Genomic DNA, 27,185 nt, shown 5'->3' with positions numbered 1-27,185 from the left:
TGTTAAATACATGTTTTATATTGATTTCCAGTTCATATCATTTGTGAACATCACTATCCTCATGGTGGAACACAAAACAGCTGAAACTTTAGAACTAAAGGAGCATAGTACATTTGAATGCACCTTGCCTTCAAGCATAGTTTTGCATGCTCTATTGGATGGACATGGTATATAATTTAGAATTGTTTTTGTATCTATAATAAGTATCACCAAATGACAAGCTGACAGGCCATTCACCTGATGATTCTTTGTGTAATACTACTGTGAAAAATGCTATGTTTTTTCACATAGTACTCAAGAATATACTTGAATAGATAAATAGCTTTGGGAGGAAGCTCTTTGAGATGGAGCTAACTATGAAGAAAGAGGAAGTTAAATCTGGTCTCCATGTATCCGCACAACATGTGCATGGAGGAATAAATTGCAATTTACAGAAGCATATTATGTGCACACATCATCACTGTCTGCTTTTGCTGAATGTGTCACAGAAAGTTTTATTGCTTTTGTTAGGGGAAATGAACAATTGAAGAAATAGATGGGACCCACATCACCTTGAAAAAAAAATTATGGTACATATAAATGCTACATTATACAACAGAGTTTCTAGACACTGCATTTATTTTTGGTGGTGAAGTTGTACAGTGCAATACCAGGTAAGTATGGCCCAAACTGAATGAGGTCCCAGAGCATCGTTGCTCTGTGAAGACCTGATTATCCCAGGAGTGCTCAACAATTGTTTGAGCTAATTGAAATTCAGAAATTAATTTATAGAATATAGCACAGAATTTTTCTGTATATTAACCAGCATGGTAGTAAAAGGAAAGAGAACCCAGGTTACACTTTTTTTTTGCATCTAGGTTAACAGACATGTGAAAACTAACATTAAAAAAGGCCATGGATATTAAATGGTTAAGCTGATTTGAGGTACAATATTCTACTTACTGAGAGAAAATATTGAAAGATGATTGTAAGGTAATATTATGATCTATCAAAAAGTCAGGTTTGTTAAACCAAATGATTTTTTCATTTTGCAAAAAATTCTCAAGGTCATTATTTATGAATCTATAGTCACTTGCCTCTGTTCTTGTCTGGGTCCATTGCTCGATATGCTTTGCTGGAATCAACATGACTCTGTTTTGACATCACTGGTAAGCTCTGGACAGAATCACTCACTCTCGTATCACTCCCTTGCTGTTTGTTATATGACCTGCTTCCATAAACCCTAACTTGGTACACGAAGTCTCCCTCTGACACCACCTTGCGAATCACTACAGTTCCATATCCTCGACCTGATGAGAAAGAACTTACTAAAATATTTTCATGCAGAGAATACCCAGTGTTGTGCATTATTACATTTATAACCAAATGAAAGAATGTCTAATAGGGCAGATACCTGATCCATCAAATAATCAGATCTATAGACCATAAGAAGCAGGAGAAGAGTTCGGCCATTTGAACATTGCTGATTCGTTTTCCCTTTCTCCCCATAACCTTTGATGCCCTTGCTAATGAAGGACTCATCAACCCCTGCTTTAAATATACACAATGATTTGGCCTGCACAGACGTCTATGACAATGAATTCCATATTGACCACCCTCTGGGAAAGGAAATTCCTCCTCATCACTGTTCTAAAGGGATGTCCTTCTACTCTGAGGCAGTGCCCTCTGGTCCTAGACTCTCTCATTATTAAAAGCATCCTCTCCACATCCACTCTATCTAGGCTTTTCAGTATTTGATGGGATTCAATGTGATCCCCTTTCATTATTCTAAACTCCAGTGAGTACAAATTCAGACCCTACTGATGCTCCTCATATGTTAACCCTTTAATCCCAAGGATTATTATCATGAACCTCTCTGAATGTCAACACACAATTTCTTAGATATAGGGCCCAAAGTGACTTACACCACACCAAGTGTGGTCTGACCAATGCTTTGTAATGCGAGGCGTTATATCCTTATTTTTATATTCTTGTCCTCTTGACATGAATGCAAACATTACACTTGCCTTCTTTACTACCAACACTACTCATCCTGCCTGATAGCCTTTAAGTAATCCTGCACTGGAACTCCCAAGTCCTTTTGCATCTCAGATTTCTGAATTTTTGCCCATTTAGAAAATGGGCTACACCTTTATTCGTTCTATCAAACGCATGATAATACACTTCCCTCACTGTATTCCATTTGCCACTTGTAACATCTCATAATCTGTCCAAGTTCTTGTGCAGACACCCTAGTTGAATGAGAATTAGAATTTCAATCTTACATCCATCCCACAACATGAGTGAGTAAAAATCTTTGTGTTATAACTCCATTGCAATGTACAGACATGTGAATTTAAAAGTCTAATGGTTTGTAGAAAGAAGCTATCCCACAGCCTGTTGGTCCTGGCTTTAATGTTGTGGTAGTGCTTGCCAGCGGAAGTAGCTGGAACAGTTAATGGTTGGGGTGACACGTATCCCTGATGATCTTCCAGGCCTTTTTTCTGCACCTGCTGCTATAAATGTCCTCAATGGAGGGAAGTTCACATCCATAGATGCATTGGGCTGTCTGTACCACTCTCTGAAGTGCCCAGCAATCAAGGTTGGTGCAGTTCCTGTACCAGACAGTGATACAGCCAGTCAGTATGCTCTCAATGGTGCCCCTGTAGAGGGTCTTGAGGATTTAGGGGCCCATGCCGAACTTCAGTTGCTGAGGTGGAAGAGATGCTGTTGTGCTTTTTTTTGCCACAAAGCTGGCGTGTACAGTCCAGGTGAGATCATTGGTGATGTGTATACTGAAGAACTTGAAACTACTCACCCTCTCAACTGCAGACCCATTGATGTTGATTGGGGCAAGTCTGTCTCTGTTCCTCCTGTAATCCACAATCAGCTCTTGTTTTTTGGACATTGAGGGAGAGGTTGTTATCCTGGCACCTCAGTAGGCTGTCTCATCACTGCTAGAAATAAGGCCGATCAATGTCGTGCCGTCTGTGAATTTGATCAACAGACTGGAGCTGTGTGTGGCAGCACAATCATGGGTGTACAGAGAGTACAGAAGGGGACTCAGGACACAACCCTGGGGGGCACCTGTGTTGAGGGTCAGAGGGGCAGGGGTGAGGGACCTGATACTAACCATTTGTCGGTGATCTGATAGGAAGTCTAGGATCCTGCTGCACAAGGTGGGGTGCAGGCTGAGGTCCCTGAGCTTCCTGTCAAGTCTGGAGGAAATTATGGTGTTGAATGCTGAACTGTAGTCCAGGAACAGCATTCTAATGTATGCATCCCTCCTCTCCAGATGAGTAAGGATGGTGTGTAGTGTTGTAGCTATAGTGTCATTGGTAGACCAGTTTCGTTGGTAGGCGAATTGTAAGGGGTCCAGTGTGGGTGGTAGCATGCTGCAAATGTAGTCTTTAACCAGTCTCTCAAAGCATTTGCTAATAATTGAGGTCGATGCAACAGAGCGCCAATCATTCAGGCATGCTACCTTTATTTTCTTAGGTACAGGGACAATGATGGACGATTTGAAACAGGAGGGCACTACATACTGGGAGAGAAATTAAAAATGTCCGTAAACACACCAGCCAGCTATTCAGCACACACTTTGAGCACGCACCCTGGGATGCTGTCCGGCCCCGCTGCCTTGTGGCTATTAACACGATGGAATGTCCGACGTACCTCAACCTCGGAGATGGCCAAGGTGCAGGTCTCATTGGCAGCTGTCCTGGAGGGTTCTGTCCTATCAACCTCGAATGGAGCGTAAAAAACACTTAGCTTGTCTGGGAACAAGGCAGCAATGTTAGCTGTACTGGCTGTACTTCCTCTTGAAGTCCGCGATGGTGTGCACTCCTTGGCATATGCTGCGTGTGTCATTGTCACAGAGTTGCGAATGGAGTTTGTCCCTGTGTTGCTGTTTTGCCACCTTGATGGCTCTACGTAAATCATAGTGGTATCTCTTGAGCTTGTGTTGGTATCCAGAGGTGAAGGTTTTATCCCTTGCATTGAGAGCAACACACACTTGAACTATTTATCCAAGGCCTCTGATTTGGGTGGACCCAGACCAATTTTTGGGGAACAGTATCTTCAATGCAGTTTCAAATGAAGCTTGTATTCGGAGAAGTTCTCAGCTCAAAATACTTCCCAGATGACGTTATCAAAGCGTCATTGAGTCTGACTGGTTGGAATAGCAGTGGATAGTTTTCACTACGGCCACTTCCTGTTTCAATTTCTGCCTATAGGTGGGCAGGAGAAAAATGGTGGAATGGTCAGACTTTCCAAACGGAGAGTGGATAAGTGCTTTGCAGGTATTGCGGAAGGGAGAGTAGCAGTGGTTGAGTTGTGTGCTCATCTTGACGTGTTGGCAGAACTTTGGGTAAGCTCAACACAACCTGCCTCCACCTATCTTTGTATTGTCTGCAAGCTTTGTCACAAAGCCATCAATTCTATCATGCTGATCAATAACATAACATGTGAAGTTGCTGATTCAACACCATTCCCTGTGGAATCAGTCAACCAGAAGACGCTCCTTTTATACCCAGTCTGCTTTCTGGCAATCAGCCAAGTGTCTGTCCATATTTTTCCTGTAATACCATGGGATCTTATCTTGTTTAGCAGCCTCATGTGCAGTACCTTGTCTAAACCTTTAGCCTATTTTATCATGAGCCTCCAAGTACCCTGAAACCTCATCCTCAATAATAGACTCTGACACCTTGTCAACCATGACATCAGGCTAGCTGGCCTATTACTTCTTATCTTTTGCCTCCTTGACCTCTTAAACAGTGGAGTGATATTTGCGATTTTCCAGTCCTCTGAAACTATTCCAATATCTAGTGATCCTTGAAAGATCACTACTAATGCCTCCACAATCTCTTCAGCCACCTCTTTTAGAGCCTTAGGATGTGCTTGATCTGACCCATGTGACTCATTTTCTGTACCTTCAGACTTTTCAGCTTCCCAAGCACATTCTTCTTAGTAATAATGACTACACTCACTTCGCACCTTGACCTTCTCGAGTTTCTGGCATACTGCTGGTGTCTTCCACAGTGAAGACTCACGCAAGATCTTATTCAGATTGCCCTCATTGCTACATCTCCAGCATCATTTACCAACAGTTCAATATTCACTTTTACTCTTTATATATCTGAAAAAAATTCTATAATCCTCTTTTAAATTATTGTTTGGCTTACCTTCATATTTAATCTTTTCTTTCCTTATTGCTTTTTTAGTTTTCTTCTTTTGTTTTGTTTTTAAAGCTTCCTGATCCTTGAGCTTCTTACTAATTTTTGGCACAATTTGTGCCCTCTCTTTTGGTCTTATGCAGCCTTTGACTTCCCTTATAAGCCATGGTTGTCTCATCCCTCTTTATAATGCTTCTTCTTCTTTGGGATGAACCAATCCTGTGTTTTCTGAATTATTCCTAGAAACTCCAGTCATTGCTGCTCCTCTGTCATCCCTGATAGTGTTACCTTCTAATCAACTTCAGCCAGCTCCTCTCTCATGCCTCTATAGTTACCTTTACTCCATAGTAACACCAGTACATCTGATCTTAGCTTTTTCTTCTCGAACTGCAGGGTGAATTCTATCATATTATGATCACTCTCTCCTAAAGGTCCCTTTGCCTTAAAATCCCTAATCAATATTGGTTGATTATATGACACCCAATCCAGAACTGCCTTTTCTGCAGATGGCTTGACCCGAATTTGCTCTAAAAATCCATCTCGTAGGCATTCTATTAATTTGTTCTGTTGGGATCCAGCAGCACCAGTTTTCCCAATCTACCTGCACACTGAAATCTCCCATAACCATCATAACATTGCCCTTTTTACTTGTCTTTCCTATCTCCCTTTATAATTTGTACCCAATATCCATGCTATTGTTCAGACGTGTGTATATAACTCCCATTAGGGTCTTCTTATCCTTGCAGTTTCTTAACTCGATCCACAAGGATTCTACATCTTCAGATCCTATGTCACTTCTTTCTAAAGATTTGATTTCATTATTTTTTTTTACCAATAAAGCCACTTCACCGCGCACCCCCCCCCCCCCCCCCCGGCCTACCTGCCTCTTTCCTCTGGATATATTGTGTATCCTTAGATGTTAAGCTCCCACGTGATCTTCTTTCAACCATGACTCTGAAGATTTCTAACTGTGCTACAAAATCATCTATCTTATTACATTTCTTCAAGTACTTCCCTGATATGTTCAACTTCAAATAGCATCAGTTCATCAATATAAAGTCACATGGGTAAATTGTGAACAGTACTAAATATCTTCATTATACAGAACTAGATTGCAAAATGCACTCTGCCTCAGCATTCCTTAATTGTGGAATATTTAAAGCAGAGATAGCCCATCTCAACCATCAAGGAACATGGGCCATTGAAACTATTGTGCCGTTCTCAACCTTTTTGCCCTCAAGGAACCCTTGAAATAATTTTCAGGTCTCAGGGAACCCCTGCGTAAAAATTAGTATATCTAGACCTCACAGTACATTAGTGTGATCAGTAAGTTGTAGATATAATAATCCAAAAATAATTGTCAATGATCTTTTGAGTTCAGAATGAATTTTTAGCAAATCTTTCTTGAAAAAAACAAGTGGTTAAGCTTAGCTTACCTTTCTTGAAATTAATCTTTATTTCCCTTTCATAAATTTTTAAAACTCATAAGGTGAATATAATAAATTTCTGTTAAATAACTGACTTAAGCCAAAATGGGATTTAATTTTTCAAAAGGTAGGCTTGATGGATTTAATTTAAATAAAGGTTGCAAATTGACTGTAATTAATGTTATTTACAACATGAAAATTTATTGGCAATGTTGAATAGTAAACACCATCAGCCAAAGCAGAATGACTAAAAATATAGCCTAATACACAAGTTTATACAAGACTTTGAAAAACATTTTCTTACTAAGTGACATGATCAGGCTCAAATATAGGCCTAGTGTGTAAAACCTGTGCTTGTTTTTTGCTGTGCAAATACTCAATTCTGGGTCGAGCTTGAGATAAGCACGCACGGATTTCACCTTCAACTGAAATGAGTCTATTTTTAACATGGCTCTTGATGTTTGTTAAACAAGAAGAAACTTGCTCACACACATAATAAGTTGAAAACTGCAGCAAAATGTCATTGCTTTCCTATGAATGGCAGGATTCCCTTCTTAAGGAATCAGCACTTTTAGGTGTCATACGGCAGTGATTTGTAGTTTTAAGTGTCTTTTCAATTTTGCTGGAGCCATTGCTGCATTTGTGAGTTGTTTGCCACAGACTAAGCACAATGGAAAAGGACAACTTGGATTACCGGTCCACGTAGCTTTCATTGTAAAGAAAGACTGTATAAGAGGAATGGCATAATGAATAACTAAATGAGAAAACCCATTGATATGTAGCTCTCATTGTGAGGATGGTCTTTTTTTGTGTCTGTTGTTGCACTTGTGCAGTGTAATGACTCATCAGCCTATCATCCTCCCCTCCGTGCAATACAGTGCTCACCAATTATCAATGGCCTCCCCTAGCTCACGTCAAAAACTGAGAATGAACTCAACCAAATAAACGTGGTCCTACTGCGCACTGCCCTACTGGGCTGGGAGACCCCTAATGAGGTGGCTAACGGGGTTAATCGGTCACTGCCCACCACTTTGAGCACTAGCATTGCGCATCACGTGAAGTTCAAAAAACAACATTTTTTTAAAAATCACAATCTCTCGTGGAACCCGGGTTGAGAAACCCTGAGTTAGTGGCTACTTTCAATATTTATTGGCAGGTGGAAAACTTATAGTGAAGGTCTGCTAACCATTTTATGCCAGCTTGATCTTCTTTTCCTTTCAGTGAGTAAAGTTACTATCCATTATTCTCCACTCACAAAAAAAAATACAATAATCCCTATTTGGCCTTTAGTCTGATGTTAGTGGAGTTCTAATGTCATAGTAGAGAAAAGGCAATTTTTAGTTAAAGACAAACAAACAAAGTCTTGACATGTCTACGTTCATCTTGAATTGATACGTGCATTTCTAGCACTATGAACAGTAGGAATAATATAATCGACACATCAATCATTATTGGCCCAGTTTTAACAAAAGCTGCTTCCTAATAATTTCTCTTGACAACACAGCTACTATCATTCAAAAACCTAATCCTAAACTGTCATTGCAAACATCTTTGTCCCACCTGGTTCTACTACTCTCAATGAGTCCAGTACTCTGCATAGGTTGGCTTACCAGACTTCCACTTTGGTGCACATTTGATTTTAAACTCATCCTTGCCTTAAACCACCAGCCTCCATTACTGCACTTACACAATGTACAAAGACCAGTCTTATCCTGAACCTGAACCACAGCTTGCATTAACTCCACAAAGCTATTGCTTCCAACTGAGTAAACACCTGAGGCTAGGGACATGGCATACCAACATGGACAGCAGACCAAAGATAAAACCTAACTTCATTTCACGTCCCTGGGCCCTACCGCCAATAACCTTCCCCACCCCCACCAACTGTTTATGCTTTCCAGTTAAAATATTAACTAGCCAACTGTGTTTCTAAGCAGTTATATGGTCTAAAATATAAATAATTTTAAAACTTGCATTAGCTTGTAAAGGGAATACCTTGCTCCAATCAGTTCAACACATCTACAGATATACAACGACACTTGGGTCTGGGCTACACTGCTTGCTGACTCCCAAGACATCAATAAGTAGGCAACGTAATGCATATTTTTGCAAGTGAAAATGTTCCACTGGTGATTGAGACCAGATCTGGTGAGTGGGGGAGAAAGGAAGGGCCCAATCTCCTGGAATTGGATCATTTGAAAAACTGTGCTGGGAAAGACTTACATTTTGATTCGGTGAATGGCTGGGTCATTTGGGAGAATAGAAACTAGTGAACAGGATCAGGGCCTGGGATTAAGATCAAGAAAGTAACTGGAAGGGAGGTGGGTGTGGAGATAATGTGTCTCTGGGATCAATGGAGATCAGTCACCTGACCATCTGGAAGATAGGTGGGGAGATTGGTGATAATCTACTGAATGCTGAAAGGACTAGATAAGCTGGATGTGGAGAGGATGTTCTCTATGGTGGGACCCAAACTAGAAGGCACAGCCTTAAAATTCAGGGGCGAGCTTTCAGAACAGAGGTAAGGAGGATTTTGTTTTTAGCCAGAAAGTAGTGAATCTGTGGAATGTTCTGCACAGACTGCAGTGGAGACTAAGTCCATAGGTATATTTAAGGCAGAAGTTGATGGTTTCCTGATTGGTCAAGACGTCAAAGTTTATGGCAAGAAGGCAAGTGGATAGGTTTGAGTGAGATCTGGGATCAGCCATGATAGAATTGTGGAGCAGACTTGATGGGCTGAATGGCCTATTCTGTTTCTATGTCTTACAGTTTTAAAGTGCTCTTCTCATCAACTATGGTTATTTATTTAACATTTAACTAACATTTAGGCAATTAGATTTCCGAATGAACACTAATCCAATTCCAAGCCTCCCGCTTTCCCCTTCCCAGCAAATTTAGTCACCAGTAGAACATATTCACTTGCAAAAATGTGCATTGCATTGCCCATTTATTGATATCTTGGGTGTCAGCAGCAAGCAGTGTAGCCCAGACCCAAACCGTCACTATAAATCTGGGATTCCAAAGAATCTCAGACCATCACTGCTCTGTGAAGACATATTTGCTTAGTGAGTTTCCAATGGATGCTTTTTGGATATTAGATATAATTACTCCCAAAATGCTCTAAAATGAGTATTGCATAGGAAATGATGCACACCTGGCATGGAAATCACGTCAAACAAATGCAATTTATGTTGGGATGTACACAAAGAAATAAAATGACTGTGAAATAGACATGACCAGATTTCATTCCATAGGAAATCCACTGAAATGCATACTGCATGACATGATGTTGAGGTTAACTTTCTATTTATCAGGAAATAACTTCAATGTTTTATTTGCATTGAAGATAAATTTGATTTGCATGGTTTTCATAAAAAAAGGGCTCATCATGCCATGGAAAACATCTAGTTAATTCTGTGATTGCTATTATATTGAATAATAATTTTTCTGATAAAGAAGTTGATTTTCCTCATACCTTCCTTCATCTTTTCATGGACAATAGACACTGACTTGCTCATAGAAAGTAGTTTTCCAGTCTTATTTCCAGATTTTTTGAGAGTGTTTCTTAGGTCTTTTTGAATAAGATTCTGGAAATTAATATAAAACAATGGTGTCAAATATCTTACACATTAAATATTCAAACTTCCTTGTGATTGCTGCACAAAAATGGCAAAAAAATGGCAAAAAAATGAAATAACAATTTCCATTCTAATATATTGAAGATTTTCAATTATAAAGGACACATTCCTCCAGGTTTTTGAGGTTTCAACAAAATTTCCATCAAAACCATCATTAACATGCCTTTCCCTTATTTCAATGAAGGGACTCAGTTTTTTTTCCTTTAATGTAATTGCTGAGTTGTCTAAAAATTAAAGTGAAGCCAGACTTTAGGTAAAAATTCTGGTAGCCTATGTTTTTTTTTTCCAAAATAAAAGCCTTATTAGGTGAAATAAAATGCTCCTATGTCTTATGATCTTAAAATAAGAGCACACCATTTCATTTTCTTAAGCATAATACATGCCAGTGACAATTTTTCCCCATTGATGTATTAGACATTGAATACAATTGAACACCAATATTAGAAAGCTAGGATCCTCAGCCATTGATTCTGCCCTCACACGCATCTCCTCCATTTCCCAGAAATCCTTACCCTTCTTCCCACTGCCTTAATAGTGATAGAGTTTCTCCTGTCCTTACCCACCACCCAATGAGCCTCTGTATCCAACACATTGTTCTCTGCAACTTACGCAATCTCCAAAGGAAACCTACCACCAAAAATATCTTTACCTGCTTTCTGCAAGGATTGCTCCCTCTGTGATTCCCTTGTCCATTCATCTCCAGCCGCACCCCCCCCCCCAACTAATCTGGCACTTAACCCTGCAAGCAGCCAAAGTGCTACACCTGCCCATTCACCTCCTCCCTTGTCTCCATTCAGGGCCCTAAACAGTGCTTCCAGGTGAGGCAACATTTCATCTGTGAATCTACTGGTGTTGTCTATTGTGTCCAATGCTCCCAAAGCGGCCTGGCCTCCTCTACATTGGTGACACCCATTCTAAATTGGGGGAACTGCTTCATCAAGCACCTCTGCTCCATCTGCCAACAGCAGAACTTCATGAAGGCCCAATACTTTAATTCCCATTCTGACATGTTGGTCCATGGCCTCCTATTGTGCCAAGATGAGGCCTACCTCAGGTTGGAGGAGCAACACCTTATATTCTGCCTTGGTAGCCTCCATCTTGATGGCATGAGTATTGATTTCTCTTTCCGGTAAAAAAAATTCACTCCCCCTCTCCTTCTATTACCCACTCTAGCCCCTTACCTCTTCTCACCTGCCTATCTCCTCTCCCTGGGTCCCCTACTCCTTCCCTTTCTCTTATGGTTCAGTCTCCTCTCCTATCAGATTCCTTTCTCTACAGCCCTTTAACTTTCCTGACCACCTTGCTTCACCTATCATCTTCGAGCTATCCTCCATTCCCCCACCCTGCCAACTTTGTATTCTATTGTCTTCCCCCTTTGTTTTCAGTCACTAAAAAGGGTCTTGGCCTGAAATGTCAACCGTTTATTCATTTCCATAGATGCTGCTTGAAATGCTTAGTTCCTTCAGTATTTTGTGGGTGTTGCTTAGGATTCTTAGTGTCTGTATACATTAATATTCTTCATGCAGATCGATGACTTATGCTGACTTCTGCTCTAATTGTTATGTCTCTCTTTGATTGAGTGTACCTACAAGCTTTTATTGCACATCAGGCTGCTGCATATCCAACTGAATCATGCCTTAGCAATTATTCTAGAGTCAAGTAAAAGTACAACTATAAAGCCAAATCATCAATTGGATTTGATTTTATATTAAAGCAGTAACTATAAAACTTCCGAAAGCTTTTGAACGTTTCAAATGAGTTTTCCAATTTATAGACAGCAATCATCTCCGGTTTCTTTAAGTCTGTGTTTTCAACAGAGCTCTGGATCAATACCTGCTATTACAGTTCAACAATAATGTAAATTGATTTTTTGGTGCTTTTTCCTTCCATATATTGTACTAGTCATCTGATTTTGGAATAATCTAGGAGCAATTCCTTGAAGATAAAGGTACAAAATGTCAACATCACTCAAATTCATAAAGTTTGATATAGAGTGTATTCCAGTTAATTGGGACACATTAGAGCCAGTACATTTTGGCAAAATTAAGTGGCTGCCACAATTAGCCAAAGTTTCATGGAAATAGTTAAAAGGTAGAAAATAAACAAGCTGCTATTTAACTGAGTACAATGACTATAAAACTGTGTAATAGTTCCCAATATTTATTAAGAGGAATTCATCTACTGTGTTCTTCTGATTGACATTCAATGAACAATATCAACACGGACACCTATTGCAGATAATGGACTGCCTTCATACAATGCCTTAGAAAATTGCAGCCTCCAAATCTTCATTTTCATTTTAACATTCAAGATGATTGTCAATGCCTTCAAATTCTCTGTAATTCCTAACTTGTTGACGTAGTGAAATCATTTTATTTTCACAACTGACAATTTCTGGCCTGAAAGCTTGAAACCATGGTGAGCAAAACTGCTCTAAATTGTCTTACTGTTTATTTCTCACCAACTCTGAGTGACAAAAATCTCTGCTTTTGAACACAAACACATGCAACTGACATTTAAAAACTTTTAGCCCAAAGCACAGTGCAGTATCTAATGGCCACACAAATGCATGTAACTAATGCTAGTTAGAAGCTGTTCAGCAACAGTATCTTGCCCAGTTAAGTGGCATAGTGTCCCAAATAAATCAAGGAATCCTGGCTATTTTCACAATTTAATTTTTGTCCTTTAAGAGTTGAGCTGCCCCAATTAACTATTGGCCCAATAACTGTATTTCCAAACTGTTCAGCAGTTGTTTGTGAAGATTGTTTCAATGTACTGCTGGACTAACTTTAAAATGCCTAATTCTGCATTTTTATCATATTAAAAACTACAGTAAAAATAAGTCTAACGAAGTTTATTTATTAAAAGGCAAGTTTTGACTGAGGCACTTTGGGGCAAAACTGGATCTGCAACTGTGGACCGCAGCCATAGTTACACTGCTGAACTGACTGACTCAGTGGGCTGTGGCCGCAACCATTAGCTTCTGGACTAGTCTCACTCACTTCGGCGGTTCGTGGGAAATCTGTGATTTGATGTTTAATGTTCTGTGTGTTATTTGTTCACTTTTTGTTGTTTGCATAAATTATTCTATTTTTCACAAGGTTGTTGTGGGGTTTTTCTTTAAATGGGTTCTCTGGTGTTTCTTTGTTTGGTGGCTGCCTGCAAGAAGATGAATATCAAGGTTGTATACTGTATACATACTTTGCTAACAAATATACTTTGAACTTCGAATTTTGAAGTTAATGAAGATACATATTCAATTCTCAGGCACCCTGAATTAGATACTGACCGATCAATACAGATGGTTCTGTTCTGTGACCAAATCTGCTAACAGACCACTTAATCAATACCATAATAGAAGTACAGCCAGGTACCTGGGCATATCCAATATAGTTTTAAGCTCAAAGTCAAAGGTAAATTTATTATCAAAGTACATATATTTCACCATATACAACTGTGAGATTCTTTTTCTTGCAGGCATAATAAATCAATGAAAGACCATAAACTGTGAAAATACAAATAATAATAATAATAAATCAATAATCAATAATTATCAACAACATGAGATGACGTTTCCATGTAAGTGAGCCTCTGGGTTGTGGGAACAGTTCAGTGATGGGGGAAATTAAATTGAATAAAGTTATCCCCACTGGTGCAGGAGCCTGATGGTTGAGTGGTAATAACTTTTCCTGAATCTGCTGGTGTGAGTTTTAAGGCTCCTGTACCTTCTTCCTGATGGCTGCAGAGAGAAGAAAGCATGACCTAGATAATGAGAGTCCCTGATGATGGATGCTGCTTTCCTGCAACAACACTCTATGTAGAGGTGGTCAAGGGTGTGAGGGCTTTACCCCTGATGGACTGGGCTGTACAAAGTTACAAAAATTCCAGTACTTTTTGTATAACTTTCAGTTCAATGGCATTGGTGTTTCCATACCAGGCTGAGATGCAGCCAGTCAATATGCTTTCCACCACACATCTTTAGAAATTAGTCAAAGTTATAAATGTCATGCCAAATCTTCACAAACTCCTAAGGATGTAGAAGCATTACCAGGCTTTCTTCGTAAATGCAATTATGTTGGGCTCAGGACAGGTCATCTGAAATGATAACAAGGAATTTCAAACTGCTGACCCTCTCTACCTCTGATCCCCCAATGAGGACTGGCTCATGGATATCCAGTTTCCTCCTCCTGAAGCCAATAATCATCTCCTTGGTCTTGCTGTCATTGAGTGAGATGTTGTTGTTGTGGCACCATTCAGCCAGATTTTCAGTCTTCCTCCAATATGCTGATTCATCACCACTATTGATTCAGCCAATTTAAATATGGCATTGGAGCCGTGCTTAGCCACACAGTCATAAGTGTAAAGTGAGTAGAGCAGAGAGCTAAGCACACAGCCTTGTGGTGCACCTATGCTGTTGGAGATCGTGGAGGAGGTGTTGTTGCTAATCCAAACTGACTGGGTTCCGCAAGTGAGGAAATTGAAAGACCAACTGGACAAGGAGGTTTTGAAGCCAAAATCTTGGAAGCTTATTGATTAGTTTTGAGGGGATGAAGGTATTGAATGCTGAGCTGTGGTCGATAAAGAGCATCCTGATGTATGCATCTTTGCTCTCCAAATGTTCCAGGGTTAAGTGAAGGGCCAATGAAATGGCATCTGATGTGGTCCTGTTGCTCTGGTAGACAAGTTAAAGCAGATCCAAGTTGCTTCTCTACTAGGAATTTCTATGTTTCATCACCAACCTCTCAAAACACTTCATCACTGTAGATTTAATTGCAACTGGATGATAGACATTGAGGCAGGTTACCACATTCTTCTTAGGCACCGATATAATTTAAGCCTGTATAAAGCAGGTGGGTACCTCAGACTGTCGAAGTGAGATAAAGACTTCAGTGTACATTCCAACTACAAATGTAGTTGATCAGCACAGGTCATTAGTACTCAGTTAGGTTGGCCATCTGGGCTGGATGCTTTCCGTGGGTTGACCCTTCCAAAGGATGCCCTCATGTCAGCCTCAGAGACTGAAATCACAGGATTATCAGAGACTGTGGGAGTTTGTGATGGTTTCTCCATGTTTTTATGGTCAGAGCGAAGATCGCACACATTCAGCTCATCTGGAAGTGAAACCCTGTTGTCACAAATGTTGCTTGATTTCACTTTATAAGAGGCAATAGGTACCCCCCGGCTTAGCTGTCCAGCATCCTTCATTGATTCAAGTTTAGTTTGGAATTGTCACTTCGCCTGTGAGATGGCCCGTGATTATCAACCTCTGCTTTAAATATACCCAATGTCCTGGCCTCCACTGCCATCTGTGGCAATAAATTCAACAGATTCACCACTTTCTATTGAAAGAAATTCTTCCTCATCACTGTTATAAAGGGGCATCCTTCTAATTTGAGACTGTGCCCTCTACTCCTAGACTCTTCCACTATTGGAAACACCCTCTCCATGTCCTCTCTATCTTGGACCAGTGGTCCCCAAAGTGGGCGATATCGCCCCTCAGGGGGGCAGTGTGAATTTCTTTGGGGGGGGGGTGTAGCTGAGGGATTATGGGTTTAATTTAAGAAATTAATTACTTATTATAAACATTTGATCCTCAGTGCCTCATAATTGATGACAAAGATCATATAATTTCCTCATCTCTTGCTAACCCATCATTCTCTTAGACTTTGATTGAAGCGCTTTAAAGCTGTTGAAATGCAGTGTGACACTTCTGTATCTGGCATATCATGAGAAATCTGGACTGAAGAAATCAAGTTACTTCCAAGCACTGCCCATGCATTACTGTCGTTCACTATTGTAGTACAGTGTTAGCTAGTACCATTCCCATCCTCCAGTGCAATTCCTGTGAACTAGGGTAGAGCGTTCAATGGGGTAAAATTCAGAATCCGCCCTTTCCAATGATCTTGACAGCATTTCTGTAGCTCATGGCCCAAATGAGATATTACTGCCTCACTTTATGTACCTTCAGACAGCGAGTCAGGTTTTGTCTGAGCTATGATGATGTCATAACTTTCCCCTTTATTGATCGCAGCACTTAAGGTTGCACTTAAACAGTAGATGATTGACTGTGGTCATTAATCCATGACAAAAATGACAGAAGCAGACCATATGAAAAAGAACTGTCGACAGTATCTGGAATATGGATTTATACCAGAACCAAGCAACCAATGTGTCTGTTGTGTGAAAAAGATTTTTCAAATATGGTAATGAAACCATCCAGGCTCCTTGAACATTTGAAGAGAATACACTCTGATAAAGCAAAGAAAACTTTGTGAAAACTATCAAAAACAAAAAAACACTTCAAAACATATTTGCCAGCATTTCACAGAAAGACAATGTTGGTTTACGTGCTTCATTAATTTCCTTCATCATCGCTAAATCTGGAAAGCCTCATACAATTGGAGAAAGTCTGATTCCACCAGCAGTAAAGGAGATTCTAAGTACAGTCTTGAATACGTCACCAGAGCAAACAATTAAAGTGATTCTGCTCAGTGACAACTCTGTTCAAAGACGAACAGATGAAATATCTGAGAATGTGGAATATACTTAGGACAAAAGAATTCCTTCTTCAGTTGGATGAGTCAGCTTTGCCAGGCAATGAATCATTGCTTCTTGGTTATGTTTGCTTCATAAAAGATGAAAGCACAGTTCAAGAGTTGTTATTTGCAAAGGTACTAGAAACAGATATGAAGGAGAAGTCAATATTTTGGATTGTTGTTCAATTTTTCAAAGAGAAAGACATTCTGCTCACCAACATTCCCACTTGTGCAACAACTAAGACACCATCAATGACAGGATAACACGGTGGAGTTTTCACTTTCTTTTAAAAAAGCAGTCCTTCTCATATTTACCATTCACTGTACAATTAATTCACAGACTCCTGAAGTAATCAACTGCAAAAATAATTAAACACAATTATCACAACAGTAAATAAAATCAAGTCCTATGTTCTCAATTCTTGACTACTTCCAGAGCTTTGTATTGCAAATGATGAACAGTTTGAATGCTTGCTGTTGCACACAGAAGTCAGATAGTTTTCAAAAGGATGCCTGAGATGCTTTTATGCACTTTTTGAAACTATGATAAAATTCTTTGAAGACTCAAATGTTTTATTCAATAATCAAGAATATTAAGCACAACAGTGCTTATTTGTCAGAATTATTTGCAAAGTTTAATGAAATCAATCTTCAACTGCAAGGAAGTAATGTGAATCTCATCAAAGTAAAATCAGTACAACCACATTTCTGTCCAAGTTAACCCTGTTTAAAAACAATACTGGCTGTCATGACCTTTCCCAATTTCTGAGCCTGAGTTGCCAGAGGAAGAAAGAATACCAGATGATGATCTTCAAGTATACTGTGCCCACCTGGGTGAGCAGCATAAAGACGTCAGAAAGATTTGAAAATCTTCTCTCGATCTGAATTCCAGATTGGGTAATAAATTCATTCCTGAACACTTGTAATGAGGAATTAACAGGAAGAATGGAAGAAGAACTGATCTCACAATTACTTTGAGCTGAAGCTGAGTTTCAAAAAAAAAATTATATAAAGACTTTTGGTTACAGAAAGAAATCTCTAAACACTATCCTGCACTGTGAAAAAAGGCTAAGATGTTCTTTATTGCTTTTCCAACATGATACAGGTCGACCTTCACTAATCTGACTACCTGTAATCTGGTTCCTTCAGTAATCCGGCACTGATTTCAAATTTTCCACGCAACTGTCATTTCAAATTTCCCGGGCCACTGCACCAATCTGCTGCGCATTGTTTTGGTTGCGCTCGATCTGTTCACGTGTTGGCGTGCTCTTGTAAGCACAGACAGGTGATTCCTACTTGTTTTCCTGCATTTATTAATATCATTTGAGTGAGGCGCAGCCGCCCGGCACCCACCCGTCTCACCCGCCAGTGGCGGGGAAGCTGGCATGCACTGGGTCGGTCCACCTTCTCACCCAACTGCCGGCAGTTGCGCACTGCCCTCCGGCGTCGCCCGGCCCGCACTCTGTTCTCTTCTGCCTACGACCTCAGATCAGATGTGGCGACACACTGAATTTAAGCATAGTACGAAGTGGAGGAAAAGAAACTAACGAGGATTCCCTCAGTAACTGCGAGTGAAGAGAGAAGAGCGCAGTGCCAAATCCCTGGCCGCTTGGCGGTCGCGTGAAATGTGGCGTATAGAAGACATGTCACTTTAGAAGCGGAAGTGCACAACTGTTCTGTATAAGTTAATTCCTGTACATTTACCTGTACCCTTTATTTTATCTGTGCCTGTACAGTATATTACTTCATTAAAATATCACTTGCTACTCATCTAATATTCCTGTTTGTACCTATTTACATGATATTTTAAAGGTATGATGAGGCGGTTAGCTATTGCTTAATGTGATCCTTCTGTAATTCGGCATTTTCACTAATCCGGCACTTCTCAGGTCTCAATGGTGCTGGATTATAGAAGGTCGACCTGTCCCTTGTGGAGCATGGTTTAAGTGCAGCCACCCAACTTCTTTTAACGCAGCAAAACAGACTGCAAATTACCGAACGTCAGGATCTGCAATTCCTTCTGAGATACATTCAGCCTGATGTTGAGAAGGTGATATCACTGCACCAAGCCCTTCCATCTCATCGAAAAGTGAAAAAGCAATAAAGTAGTGATAGTTGTACTACTAACTACTAGATTTGAATGAGTTTTGCAATTATTTGTCACTGTTTTGAACTTGCAATTCCTATTTTCTTTCACTGTGCATCGTGATGTGCAAGGGGACAGTAACCCAGAAAAGTTCAAGAAATACTGATCTAAGCATTTCAATATTTGGTAGGATTCAATTAGATTCCCCCACCAGGTTTGACTTCTTCTTTACTTTTAAGCTGTATTTGATTGTCCTTGTTAGCCATGGTCAGCTCTTCCTCCCATTAGAATGTTTCTTCTTCTTTGAGATGAACCAATCCTGCATATCCTCTGAATTACTCCCATAAACTCAACCTTTGCTGCTCTACTGTTATCCCTACTAGCGTCCCCTTTAAACACCATTTTTTGGCCTGCTCTTCTCCTCTTCACCGGGATCCTGGTCCCAGCATTGTTCAAGTGGAGCCAGAACCATTGGAACAGCTCACTCCTTCCACAATACTGGTGCCAATATCCTATGAATTCAAACCCATTTCTTGCACATCAATGCATTTAACTCTGTAACCTTATATTCCTGTGACAATTTGCAAGTGACTCTAATGAACTAGAGATTATTATCCTTTTGGTTCCTTTTTTTATTACCTAGCTGCTCAAGAAGCCTCATCAGAGCCCTTTGCCTTGTTCTTCCTATGTCATTGGCAACAACATGGATGACAACTGGGTATTTCCACTCCCACACCAAATTCGTCTGTCAGTTAGGTCAGATATTCCAAACCGAGCACCGAGCAGACAACTCAGCCTTCGAGACCCTCGATCATTATGAAAGAGAATTGTGTCTGTTCCCCTGACTATACTAACCCCAACTGCAACTACATTTCTCTTCTCTCTCTCCTCTTTAATGCCTCCCTGAACCACAGTCCCACAGTTCAGTTGCTCATCCTGCAGACCAATAATCTCAGATCTGTTGGGCAAGCTTAAGGGCTTCTCCAACACTACCTTTTGGATCTCCGTACTTGCCTGATTTTCAGTCAAACCCTCTTGTCCCTGGCCTCAGACTGAATTAAAGAAGTTAATCTAATGGGTGTGACTGCCTCCTAAAACAGTGTCCAGGTATCTCTCCCCCTTCCTGATGCATCGCAGTGTTTGATTCCGTAAGGATAATTAAGCAGTTGCTAGATGTTCTTCATGATGTTTGCTTATAAATTTTACCAAAGGTATGGTATACAAAGAGGTTTTGTAGAGCAGACTGAGATAAACTTTGATAACATGGTGCAAGAAAAGCTACTGGAACTTAATGCAGGTAAGTCAGTCGGGTATAGAAGGGACACATCATAAAATACTGAAGAAAGTAACTATCTACTGTATACTCTTCTAATGGTCCTCAGAGAGTAAAATATTGCCAAAGGAATGAAGAACTTCAGATGTTATACATCTTCTCCAAAGGAATAAACTTGGCAATGATTGGTGTAATTTTAAGGTGACTGGAGGGGTATACCAGAGGTAAATTTTTTACACAATGGTGGGTGCATGGTACATATTGCCAGGTGTGGTATTAGAGGCAGATACAATAGATACAACAACAGCCTCGAAGATGCAACTGGATAATTGATACAGAAGTAAATTAAAAAGACATGATAGTACAGAGCAGTAATGGTCCTGCTGAAGGCTCTTGACCCAAAACGTCGACTATACTTTTTTTTCCATAGATGCTGTCTAGCCTGTTGAGTTCCTCCAGCATTTTGTGTGTGTTACAAGGAACTAAATGGATTGTTCTTAGGAAGAGCAAGTACAGAATCAACAGATCTTCTGTTCCATACTATTCTATGATTCTACAATAAAGAGAAGGCATAGATGACTGATTAACTCTACTCCACCAATGTTTCTTCATGTTGTTATCATGTTTATGTGTCATCTCACCATGTTACACTTACAGCTTGCTGCATGCTATTAAACAGTGCAGCATAATCTTCGTTAAGCGTCATTAGCTCCTCATGCGTGCCTTGTTCAGTAATACAACCGTCCCGCATGAACAGCACTTCATCGCAATCTATAAGATACTAGAAAAGAAAAACATAAGAACTTAAGTATACATTGCAGTTTTTCATCTGCTTGAACATCAAAGTTTACACATGAATTTGAATTGAAAAACTGAGTGAAACCATCTAAAAATAATACTTTCCAGAAAACAGATTATATATATATCATGTCAGCTTAGGTCCTAGAAAACAGTATAAAAAATACTGCTAATTTTCAGAAATGGAAAAGCTGCAAGTTATAAGGACACAAGCACAAGAGATTCTGCAGATACTGGAAATCCAGAGTAATACATACAAAATGGATGAGGGACTCAGCAGGTCAGATAACAGAATATGAACAGAATATAGAGTCAACATTTCAGGCCAAGACCCTTTATCAGGACTCAGTCTTCTGGCCCGAAATGTCGAATCTTTATTCCTTTTCATATATATTGACTGACCGGCTGAGTTCCTCCAGCATTCTGTATGTATTAACTTATAGGGACATAAGCCTGAGAACCATGAAGTCGATAAACCTATACAGATCACTTTTTAGTCAGCAACAGAACAGTGACAAATGGCTGTCTTTCTGTGCTGTAAATCTCTATCATTCTGTGGTCATCCCAAAGTGAAAATTGCACTTCTGATTGGTATTATTAGAATTAATTTATTCTTCAAACCTTTGCCTGCAATATATACTTTCAGATTTTATTAAAAAGTACCTACCTGAAGCTGATGAGTGACAAAGAGAACTGTCTTCCCTTTCATTCCCATCTTAATAGCATTTGTAAACATGTGAGCTCCAACGTGGGCATCTACTGCACTCAGTGGGTCATCCAGAAGGAAAGTACTTCGTTCACTGTATAAAGCACGTGCAAGACTAATCCGTTGTCTCTGCCCTCCACTGAGGTTGGCACCATGTTCTCCAATCTATGGTGAAGATTTGTAAAATTAGGGATACGTATCCAAGAGTAACTTGTAAAGTTAAAAATACCATGAGAACTTTGAGTTCCTAAGAGTGTTGAACTATCTTTTTATATTACAAAGCAATTCATTAAATTTCACAGGACTTAAAAAATATTATTGAATAAAATGAAATAGTTAAAGTAGACTTTCATCAACTGAGGCTCCAAAAGATGAAAAATAAATTACAATTACCAGGCATAACTTACACATGGAAATTCACTGTTCCACATCATGATAATTTTCAGATTTTTATAATAACTTTGAGCTTCCACAGCATAACTACAGAACATAACTCTTGAACTCCATGCTCCATGACTTGACGGACTTACAGAAACTAGAAAAGCATGGCTTAGGTCAAAACCATTCTTCAGAAAAAGGATTGTGTTTACTTTCATCATTGATCTGGCAGTTAAACGATCAGTACTGACAGGTATAATGGGAAAGACGTGCCAGGAGGCATTTTACAACTAGCCTGGGACCCTGACAATGAATTGTAGGTGTAGGAATTCAGTCTGGTTTCTTTTCTTTTTTCAATATTTTTATTAATTTTCTACATAGGAGAATACAGAGTTCAAGAAAAAAGAAATATATCAAATACATTATACTGAATTGCACATACAAACTCCTTACTCTATATTCATACAAATTGATTAATTCATAATATTGAAATATAGTAATTTACTATATGGGAAAAAAACCTAACCCACTACCAAGACCGAAGCTGATTAGTAAAGAAGAAAAAAGATTTTAAAAAAGCATATTATTAGCCATCACCTGTGCTTTAACGGCAAATGAAAGGCTTTGAAAATAGTTCAAAAAAGGTCCCCGCAATGTTTGAAAGTCATGATTAGATTCAGAAATTGAACACTGAATCTTCTCTAAATTTAAACACGACATCACATCACGCAGCCATTGAACGTGAGTGGGCAGGACTGCATCTTTCCATTTAAGCAAGAGTGCCCTCCTAGCCATAAGAGAAATAAAAGCCAAAATGTGCAAATCAGATTTCTCCAAAATAATACCCTTTCCTCCAACAATACCAAATAAAGAGGGGGAGGAGAAGATGGCAGCGCGACGCAGCGCATGCGGCCACTCCAAAATGATATCATATTTGTTAAATAGGTACCGTGCACCATCCTGATTTGATGGAGACAGACGTGAGAAGCACGGAAGAACATCTGGAGAAACTTCTGAAATGCCTGCTTCGCTGCCTTTGCTACTGTGCGATCAAGAATCTCCGGAGGGGAAGGCCCCAAATCCTCGGCTTTGCCTATTGCCTGTTGCTGGGGCCGGGGTCGAAGTGCTCAGCAGAGATGGTGCTCGGTGCTGGAGGGCTGGTTGGAGACTCGAAGTTTTCGGATGGACTCAAGAGTCGGCTGTGGTCGGGTGCTTCCAGGGTGCTGCATCGGCAAGTTTGCGGCACTGGAGGTTCACGGCAGGAAGAAAGTTTCTGTTCCTTCTACCATCTGCGTGAGATGATGGGACTTCCGAGAGACTTTGAGATTTTTTTTACCATGCCCATGGTCTGTTCTTTATCAAATTACGGTATTGCTTCGCACTGTTGTAACTATATGTTATAATTATGTGGCTTTTGTCAGTTTTTTTAGTCTTGGTTTGTCTTGTGTATCTGTGATATCATTCTGGAGGAACATCGTATCATTTCTTAATGCATGCATTACTAAATGGCAATAAAAGAGGACTGCGTGTCCTCATAATCTAATCTAATCTAAAGCAGTCAAAGGATTAGGCTTAAAATTTACTTTAAAAAGTACCAAGAAGGTTTGAAATACTTCTCTCCAATATTTTTCAAGACTTGGGCATGTCTAAAACATATGAATGAGTAAAGCTTCTGCATTATTACATTTACCACAATAAGGAGATATATCCAAATAAAAGCGAGACAACTTATCCTTGGTCATGTGGGCCCTATGGACCCTATGGCCCTTTAAATTGTAGGAGAGAGTGGTGAACGCATAACGATGAAATGTTAATCAATTTAAAAATTTCATTCCAATTTTCCTCAGAAATTGAAGTCTGTTAGTCTTGTTCCCAAAGAATTTTAATTTTATCTAAAGGAACACTTCTCATTCCCAGCAACATATTATAAATATTAGATATAGATCCATTATAAAAAGGTTTCAAATTAAAAATTACATCTAGTAAATTCTTATTAGGACTTTTAGGAAATGTACACATTTGAGACCGTAAAAAGTCTCTTATTTGTAGGTATTGAAAAAGTGAGTTTTGGGTAAGGTATATTTAGCTGACAGTTGCTCAAACGAAAGGAGACGTCCCTCCACAAACAAGTCCTAGAAGCATTTAATACCTAATCTATCCCATTCTTTAAAAGCCACATCTATCACAGAAGATTTAAAAAAATAATTTTAAAAAATGGGACTTGAAAGAGAAAATCTCAGTAAGACAAATTATTTTCAGAATTGTACCCAAATTTTCAGAGTACGTTTAACTACGAAATTGTCAGTTAACTTACTCAGGGATAAAGGAAGTGAGGATCCAAGAAGAGAAATAATAGAAATTTATTAACAGAGTTAGCTTCTAAAGAAACCCACGTCAGACAGTCCTCACCATTAATGTAATATAACCAAAATGTAAAATTACGTATATTAGCTGCCCAATAATAAAACCTAAAGTTTGGTAAAGCTAGCCCTCCATTTTCTTTAGGGCCTGAAACAAAGAATGGAAATGAGACCCACTACATCGATTAAAAAGGCATGAATTGTCACACTTACGTACATGAGTTTCTGGAAGAAAAACAATTGGTACCTTAAGTTTTTTAATATAGGCAAAAATCTTATTTCTTTTCACAGGGTGATTTAGCCCTTTCACATTAAAACTAAGAATATTAGTACTTTGATCCATTTTAAAACTATTTATAAGAAAGGTTAAAGTAACAATCAGAGGAATGTATATTAAACCCAAACAATAAACCTTGAGATATGGTAACTAGGCAACAGAGTTGACTAAATTTCCAAATCAGCTTCAATAAAAAAGAACTCCCCATCCCCCTCCCCCCTCCCAAAGAGAGAAAATCAGCCAAAAGGCAGCCGACGCCTTCCCCCACTAATATCATCTCCCCAGAAAAGCCTGTTGGAACCGCTCCAAAGAATTCAAGATTGATTACTGTTCCAACCAAGACAAAGCAAAATGCAGTAAAAAATAAGTTTATACAAGTTTATCAAACTGAAAAATATTAAACAGTAATATATCTAAGTCTAAAAATTTCTGAGTCTCTTCGTTCGTAAGAAACCATTTCTTTGAGCCATCTTGCATTGTAATTCTCAGCCGAGCCAGATAGCGAAGGCTTGAAGTTTTTGCTATAAAGTTCCGCCATAACTTTTTTAAACTTAGCACGTTCTTCCATAACTTCCAATGAGAAATCTTCAACAATACGAACCTTCTGACCCTTGTAGTCAATCTTACCTTTCTGACAGGATTTGCGAATCAAAAGGTCCTTTATTTGAAATTCATGAAAGCATATAATGACCAACCTTGGTCTTGATTCTGAAGTCAATCTATAAATAGGCGATCTGTGAATATGATCAATCAAAGGTAAAGACTGTATAATATCAGGAAATAATTCCTTCAGAAGGTTTGCAAAGAATCCCTTAGGATTATCTCCTTCCGTTAACTCTTTAAGTCCCAAGATCATAAGTTGTTTCTCCTACTTCTATTTTCCAAATCGTTAATATTCTCTCTCAGTTTTCCATTGGACCTGGATTGTTTTTCATACAGCTTTTGCAGATCATCAGTTTTCTTATCCAGTATCGTTATAATCTCTTCATGCTCTTTTATCCTCTTATCATGCTCGATTAAAGTTTCTAAAATAACACCCAGTTTTGCACATATTTGTTTAACTTCAAAGCTGATTTGTTGTGAATCGGCCGATGTTTCTTTTCTGAACTGATGAAACTCCTCAGTAAGCTTTTGTGAGTCGATAGAAAGCTTTTGAAGCAAGCCCTTAATAGATTCCAAAGCTGCTTTGGTAGCCATAGTAAGATAATAGCACATTTAACAGTAATATTTCAAAAGGCTGGAAACAAAAAAGGAAGTAAACTAGGAGCACCGGGAAAGACCTGTTACTCCATCAGCAACCAGAAGGCAAGTCTCAGCCTGGATTCTTAATCTTGATTGATGACCCATGATCACCTGTTTGTTAATATACTTCCAGAGTTACTGGAAGAGGCAGAATCTAATTCAGTTGTACCTCCTGCCCATGACTCAATTGACAACAATCATTGTTTGAGCTCATACATGAAGAAAGTAGAAGGGGAAGAGAGTACATGTAATATCACAAAACCAAACTCACAAACTCAAACATACCAGACATTGGTGAGGCTGCATTTAGAATATTGTGTCCAATTTGGCCACCTTGCTACAGGAAAGATGTCATTAAGCTGGAACAGTGCAGAGGAGATTTATGAGGATGTTGCCAGGACTCAAAGGACTGATTTATGGTGAAAGGTTGAGCAGGTTGAGACTATTTTCATTGGAGAATGAGGGGTGATCTTATAGAGATGTTGAAATCATAAGAGGCATGGGTATAGTCAATGAACAATATAATTTCCCATGGTTGGGGAAATCAGCAACTAAAGTGCATAGGTTTAAGGTGAAAATGGAGATATTTAACAGGTAACTGAGAGGCAAGTTTTTCACCCAAAGTGTGGTCAGTATATGGATTGAGCTATCAGAGTGAGTAGTTGAGGCAGGTACATTAACAACATTTCAAAAGGTACTTTGGCAGGTACATGAATAAAAAATGTTTACAAGGATATGGCAAAGGACAGGTAAATGGGACTAGCTTGGATGAGAATCTTGGGCAGCATGGAGCAGTTGGACCAAATGCACATGTTTTCATACTGTATGAGTTTATGACTCCAAATATCACAGTTTGCAAGAGATTAGTAAAAATGGGATAAAGTCAAGTTAATATTGTATAAAATAGTCAATGCCCTCAATCCTTGAATTGATGCTTTTTTTGTGAATCTGGCTTCCACAGCCTTCTTGAAGCAGAGAATTCCACCAGCTCACCAGCTTTTGAGAGAAGAAATTTCTCCTTTTTCAATTCAAAATGTTTCTCCTATTTCCTTAGATATCCTCAGTTCTACACCACAATCCCCATCCTCCCCGCCAAGACCATCACCCTACCTGCAGATAGTTTGCCCAGGCCTGTCAGAATTTAGTGATTTCAATGAGAACTCCACTAATTTCTTTACATTCTGGAGAATACAAGCCTATTTGATCCAATTTATCCTCAGATAAGAGTTCCACCCACCCTTAAATCAGTCTACTAAACCTTTGTTGTACAGCCTGTATATTCCCTCTGTGCACTATACTCCAAGTGTTATC

General features: G+C 39.3%; 1 protein-coding gene across 1 annotated transcript in view; it reads right to left on the bottom strand.

The window, feature by feature from the left end:
* Positions 1–27,185, bottom strand: part of LOC140203718 (ATP-binding cassette sub-family C member 5-like) — a 173,910-nt gene that overhangs the window by 42,929 nt on the left and 103,796 nt on the right. The window contains exons 17-19 of the mRNA XM_072269755.1: positions 21,579–21,782; positions 20,769–20,894; positions 10,056–10,167 (exon numbers count right to left, since the gene is read on the bottom strand). Of these exons, the coding sequence (XP_072125856.1) occupies positions 10,056–10,167; positions 20,769–20,894; positions 21,579–21,782 (442 nt within the window). The remainder of the gene's footprint in view (positions 1–10,055; positions 10,168–20,768; positions 20,895–21,578; positions 21,783–27,185) is intronic.

Source organism: Mobula birostris, chromosome 10 (assembly GCF_030028105.1).
Source record: "Mobula birostris isolate sMobBir1 chromosome 10, sMobBir1.hap1, whole genome shotgun sequence".
Lineage (NCBI taxonomy): Eukaryota > Metazoa > Chordata > Chondrichthyes > Myliobatiformes > Myliobatidae > Mobula > Mobula birostris.
This window is presented reverse-complemented; position numbering and strand designations above follow the sequence as displayed.